The sequence below is a fragment of the Lucilia cuprina genome, chromosome 5, assembly GCF_022045245.1.
Source record: "Lucilia cuprina isolate Lc7/37 chromosome 5, ASM2204524v1, whole genome shotgun sequence".
In the NCBI taxonomy this organism is placed as follows: Eukaryota; Metazoa; Arthropoda; class Insecta; order Diptera; family Calliphoridae; genus Lucilia; species Lucilia cuprina.
The window spans coordinates 12,769,555-12,776,187 of record NC_060953.1 but is presented as its reverse complement, the minus strand read 5'-3'; the positions used below and the strand labels follow the sequence as shown (position 1 = coordinate 12,776,187).

General features: G+C 31.0%; 2 protein-coding genes across 2 annotated transcripts in view; both read left to right on the top strand.

Annotated features, from left to right (window-relative positions):
- LOC111688080 (probable G-protein coupled receptor Mth-like 11) overlaps nucleotides 1–6,633 on the top strand; it is a 12,087-nt gene that overhangs the window by 4,420 nt on the left and 1,034 nt on the right. The window lies entirely within an intron of this gene.
- On the top strand, nucleotides 705–4,304 carry LOC111688079 (probable G-protein coupled receptor Mth-like 11). Its single transcript, XM_023450569.2, has 7 exons — nucleotides 705–1,317; nucleotides 1,380–1,545; nucleotides 1,617–1,805; nucleotides 1,870–2,088; nucleotides 2,172–2,325; nucleotides 3,924–4,053; nucleotides 4,130–4,304. Exons 1-7 carry the CDS (start codon nucleotides 754–756, stop codon nucleotides 4,205–4,207), a joined length of 1,500 nt encoding a protein of 499 aa, XP_023306337.2. The 5' UTR covers nucleotides 705–753; the 3' UTR covers nucleotides 4,208–4,304.

Sequence of the window (6,633 nt, the reverse complement as noted above, 5' to 3'; positions counted from 1 at the left end):
AGAACTAGAACAGAACTAGAACAGAACTAGAACAGAACTAGAACAGAACTAGAACAGAACTAGAACAGAACTAGAACAGAACTAGAACAGATCTAGAACAGAACTAGATCAGAATTAGAACAGAACTAGAACTGAACTAGAACAAAACTATATTGTCAAAAGCATTAAACAACAAGTAAGTAATTATAGTCGTCCTAGGTCGACCATATAATACCCTACACCTTTTACAAAAATAAAATGTGATTTATTTATCATTTGAGTTGAATTGTACCTTGCCCCAGATATACTGAAGCAGTTTATTGTTGAATAAAATTTTGGACATTTAACTGAAATTTTGATGGGGGCTTTTAACAGGTGTTAGGTACCATAGAAGATCATGTGAAAAATTTCATTGAATTATCTACAGACGGATGGACGGACAGACAGATAGATGGACAGACAGACGGACGACAGGAAATGATTTTGAGCCGATTTCTATACATTACTTCGGGAATAGGACCAATATTAATACGCGTTACAAACACCAGCACAAACCCAATATACTTTCCCCACTAAAGTGGTGTAGGATATAAATACTTTTTATTTATTTGCCACTTAGTCATGTAATTCATTCAATGTTCTTTGTAATTGTGGTTTTAAAATAAAAAATCTATTGATATAAAAATATTAAATCTTTCATTAATTTCACAGTTTATTTCCAACTGTTATCGCGTTTGCATCTACAACTATTTCAATAAAATCGATCATTAAAGAATGCATTTAAATCACATCCTAATTATAAATTTACTTTTATTACTAAGTGAATATACTCAATCAATGGGATCTAATGTTTCGGTTAATAAAAACATAACCCATCAAGAGCAAAAATTAAATATGGACAAAGAAATTCGTAATTGTTCCTATGAAGACACTATTGAAATTTCCGATAATACATTTTTTCCAAATGGCTCGTATATATACAAGAATCAAACAATTATACCATCGAATCTTATAGGAAATTATGATTATATAATTTTATATGATGGTACTAAACGTACTGTGCCACAATATAAACGGGCGTGTATTTGTCGCCTAATACCATGTATCAGTTTCTGTTCCCATGCCATTCCAGAAATCTACAACTATTTGATAAAAGATGCCAAAGATATGAGAACAGATAAACATAACTTTTCTATTGAGGTGACATTTAGAAATCGGACGGTTGTAAAGAAAAATATTGTCGAAGATTTTGAACCATTTGTAAAGGAAGATTTTTGTGAAGAATCTTACAATATGATAAAAGAGGTGGATACCCAAGCGGGTTGGACTTTGTTCGAGGTAAATAGAGAAAGTTTTATAATGATTTAATATGTATTTTTTATAATTATTTATAATTTTAGAATGGATCTTTATTAGTAAACAGTAGTCATAAGATCTTAAATAGAACAGATTATTGTTTTGATTTTCATAAAATGGTCTTTGGAGAAGACACATATAAGGTGATCATTCCCAGATTCTGTCAAAAAAAGGATGCCAGAGATTTCCTAGAAAAGTTATATTACTGGAGTAAGTAGTATTCTTTTAAAGGATCGTGTTCTAAACAAGGTACACTAAATATTTTTTGGACTTCATTGCAGCTCAAGTTTTCTCATTAGTATTTTTACTTGTAACGGTGGCCGTTTATTGTTATATACCCGAGCTGCGTAACACTTTACATGGTAAATGTTTTATGACCTATGCTGGTAGTTTAGCATTGTTTTTAGCTATTTATAGCTTTATAAATCTCTCGAAAATAATGATTAGTTTTGGACCCTGTTTACTAATTGGTGAGTCGAGTTTTAATCAAATTTTATTAAAAATTTCATAATTTTCCTCATTTCCTATGTCCAGCTTATTTCAATTATTACCTGCAACTATTCCATTATACTTGGATGTCTATACTCTGCTATGATATCTGGCGAAATTTAAATAATTTGGAATATAAATCTTCTTATTTTAAATATGCCAGTTGTGGTTATACGTTACCCTTAATCGTTGTACTTTTAGGTTTTGCATTACAAAATCCAAATATATATGAAGTTATTACAAATGACAAATGTAATCTGTATGGTGAGTTATTTAAAATTCCATCAGATCAACCACAATATAATCGATTTGAATACAATTGACGTAATTCGTTTTTTTAACTTTAGCTCATACATGGTCTGATGTTGTATACCTTTATGGTCCATGTCTCATTATCATAATAGTTTCCTTAATATTCATTATTTCAACCTTAAGATTGTTGAAAATGAAATATAATGAAATATATGAAAAGCTCAGCTTGAAAGATTCTCCCGAAAGTTCGTAAGTTTTGAAACAAACTGCATGGTATCGACAGGTCTATAGTTTTAAAAATTGTTTATAGCCTTGTCAATAGAATGGTCTATAGCCTTATCTATAAACTGATCTATAGCCTTGACTATAGACTGGTCTATAGCATTGACTATAGCCTTGACTATAGACTTGTCTAGAGCCTTGACTATAGAATTGTATATAATCTTGACTATAGACTTATCTATAGTCTTGACTATAGACTGATCTACATTCTTGACTATAGACCGATCTATATTCTTGACTACAGACTGATCTATAGTCTTGACTATAGACTGGTCTATAGCCATGTCTATAGCATTGACAATAGATTGGTCTATAGCCTTGGCTAAAGTCTTGACTATAGACTGGTCTTTAGTCTTGACTACAGACTTGTATATAGCCTTAACTATAGACTGACTTGACTATAGACTAATCTATAGCCTACATTATAGACTGGTCTATAGCCTACAATATAGACTGGTCTATAGCATAGACTATATAGACTGGTCTATAGCCTACACTATAGACTGGTCTATAGCATAGACTATATAGACTGGTCTATATAGTCTTGACTATAGACTGGTCCATAGCCTTGAATACAGACCTGGTGTATAGCCTTCACTATAGCCTACACTATAGACTGGTCTATAGCATAGACTATATAGACTGGTCTATATAGTCTTGACTATAGACTGGTCTATAGCCTTGAATACAGACCTGGTGTATAGCCTTCACTATAAACTGGTCTATAGTCTTGACTATAGACTTATCTATAGCCTACACTATAGACTGGTCTATAGCCTACACTATAGACTGGTCTATAGCCTACACTATAGACTGGTCTATAGCCTACACTATAGACTGGTCTATAGCCTACACTATAGACTGGTCTATAGCCTACACTATAGACTGGTCTATAGCCTACACTATAGACTGGTCTATAGCCTACACTATAGACTGGTCTATAGCCTACACTATAGACTGGTCTATAGCCTACACTATAGACTAGTCTATAGCATAGACTATAGACTGGTCTATTGCCTAGACTATAGACTGGTATATAACCTAAACTATAACCTTGACTATAGCGTCTATAGACCTGACTATAGACTGATCTGTAGCCTTTTCTATAGACTGGTCTATAGCCTTGACTATAGACTGGCCTTGATAGTCAAGGCTATATACCAGTCAATAGACTATAAACTATAGACTATAAACTGATCTAAGTATACTTATTCTTACTTTAGACTGATCTATAGACTACAGACTGATCTATATTCTTGACTATAGTATTGACTATAGACTGGTCTAGAGTCTTGACTATAGAAAGATCTATTATCTTGACAATAGACCGATCTTTAGTCTTGACTATAGACTGATCTACATTCTTGACTATAGACTGACCTATAGTCTTTACTATAGACAGATCTACAGTCTTGACTATAGACAGATCTACAGTCTTAACTATAGACTGATTTACAGTCTTGACTATAGACTGTTTTATAGTCTGGACTATAGACTAATCTATAGTCATGACTATAAGTATTTGTAATCAGACTATAATTAAAAGTAATATTTTTCACTTTCAGTTACAATCCCTATTTGCTTCTATTCTATATGATGGTATTTTGCTGGTTTTTAGACAATTTATCGGATGTGTTTTATATTTCTAATCTAAAGATCTCATCTGTTATTATTGATTGCATTAAATCACTACAAGTTAGTGTCATTGTTATATTACGTTAAATATTATTTTTGCCAAACATAAATTTAATATTTTTTGGTTTATTTTCAGGGAGTTTGTATATTTATTATTTTTATTGGACGGCAAAAAATTTATAATATGATTAAACATACATATTATGAAAATTGAAGCAGGTCTGAAACCCTAAGGTTCACAATGGAATATCAGCAGTATTAATATATATTTATTTATTTTAAATACATACAATTTGCATAATTAAAAATTATTTAGAATAATGATGCATTTTCATCCAAATTTATACATACAATAGCAATAACCTAGATAAAAAGCAATAATATGTTATTGAATGCGGATAAGAACTGGAACACAACTAGAACAGACTTAGAACAGTACTGAAAAGAAGTAGAACCGAACTACAACAGAATTAGAACAGAACAATAACAGAACTAGAATGGAAATAGAAAAGTTCTTGAACAGATCTGGAACAGAACTACAACAGAACAAGAACAGAATTACAACAGAACTAGAACAGAAGTAGAACAGAACAGAACAGAAGTAGAACAAAACAGAACTAGAACAGAACTAGAACAGAACTAGAACAGAACTAGAACAGAACTAGAACTAGAACAGAACTAGAACAGAACTAGAACAGAACTAGAACAGAACTAGAACAGAACTAGAACAGAACTAGAACAGAACTAGAACAGAACTAGAACAGAACTAGAACAGAACTAGAACAGAACTAGAACAGAACTAGAACAGAACTAGAACAGAACTAGAACAGAACTAGAACAGAACTAGAACTGAACTAGAACAGAACTAGAACAGAACCTGAACAGAACTGAACTAGAATTGAACTGGAACTGAATTGAAATGAGTGATCGAATATAAATGACATCGTTGAGCCATTAAATTAAAATTAGTTATACAAATTTCAATATAATTTTATATCAATCACCTATGTGACTGCACTGCTCTCGAAGGTCTCGTAAACTCTTGCATCATCCGTCAAATTAAGAGTAAAAATTAAAAAAGTATTTTTAATTTATTATTTATTTTCACTTTTCTTCTAATTAGAACACTTAATTAAAAAATGTATATACATATATGTATGACTGCATATAGTCGGCCATATCGGATTATAAAATCTGCTACACCAGCTTTAAGATTTGTAAATTTACTTAAAAAAATTTTTTTGAAAATAAAATTTTTGAACAAAAATTTTAAGCTTTACCTTGAATTTGGAAATATTTATTATGATTATGTTTAGCAGGAAGTCTCCTAGAGTACCAAGGTAAAGGATTGAAAAATTTTAATTTTATTATACACTTAAGTTCTATGTAGATTCAAATGCGATTCGATTTCTTAACATAAGATTTCAACCGTTAGTCGTTAAAAGTTTTAAGTGTTTGTGGTTTTATTGCGGTTTAAATAACGTATAATACATATACTTACATATGTATATAATACCCATACATATCGGTCGATTAAAACCGATGCGATATGAAACGAAAAGTAAATCGATATTTATCTTTTAATGTTTAAGTTCACAAAGTGCTCAGTTTACTTTTTACTGTTACCGCGTTAAGATCTAATAACAATAAAATATGACTTTCAAACAATTTATAAATATAGTTTTAATAATTTTAACAAAACAGCAGCTTCAGTTATATGCATATATAGAAACCAGTGAACCTAATGGAATGGGCATTAAAAATTGCCCCTATGAAAATACAATTAATATAACTGATACACCATTACTATCAAATGGTTCCTATATATATGATAATGAAACGCTTATACCACCCGATCTAGTGGGAATGTATAACTATGAAATTCTATATAACGGCTCTCGACGTTCAGTGCCACGACATAGGCGAGCCTGTATTTGTCACCTAAAACCATGCATTACCTTCTGTTCGAACATCATTCCCGAAACCTATAATTATATTATTGAAAACAACATGTATTATGCGTTAGAAATGTTTTCCATTGAACTAACATTGAAAAATCGAACGGTAGTTACGAAAAATATTGCCGAAGATTTTATGCCCATTGTGCTGAATGAGTTTTGTGAAGCTTATAAAATTTTTAGTCCCGAAAAGGAAAATACATCTACATGGACTTTAAATGAGGTAAATTACTGTTAACATTATATCAATTCCATAAAATAAAAATAAAATTTTAGAATGGCAACTTACAAATTCAGGATGGAAAAATACAAATCAAAAGAAATCAATATTGCTTTGATCTTCATGAAATAAATATAAATAATGAGACATATGATTTAATCAATCCTAGAATCTGTGGGAAAAAGAGAATAAACATGGATACAATAGAAAAGATTAATTATTGGAGTAAGTAAATTGCATAGAACTATAAAAAAGAACTAGAACAGAACTAGAACAGAACTAGAACATAACTAGAACAGAACTAGAACAGAACTAGAACAGAACTAGAACAGAACTAGAACAGAACTAGGACAAAACTAGAACAGAACTAGAACAGAACTAGAACAGAACTAGAAGAGAACTAGAACAGAACTAGAACAGAACTAGAACAGAACTAGAACAGAACTAGAACTAGAACAGAAC

Excerpts from the sequence above, each read along its gene's own strand:
- LOC111688079 (XM_023450569.2), top strand. The coding sequence starts at position 754 with ATGCATTTAAATCACATCCTAATTATAAATTTACTTTTATTACTAAGT. Across the intron at positions 2,089-2,171 it reads TGACAAATGTAATCTGTATG|CTCATACATGGTCTGATGTT; the intron begins GTGAGTTATTTA and ends TTTTAACTTTAG. Across the intron at positions 4,054-4,129 it reads ATTGCATTAAATCACTACAA|GGAGTTTGTATATTTATTAT; the intron begins GTTAGTGTCATT and ends GTTTATTTTCAG.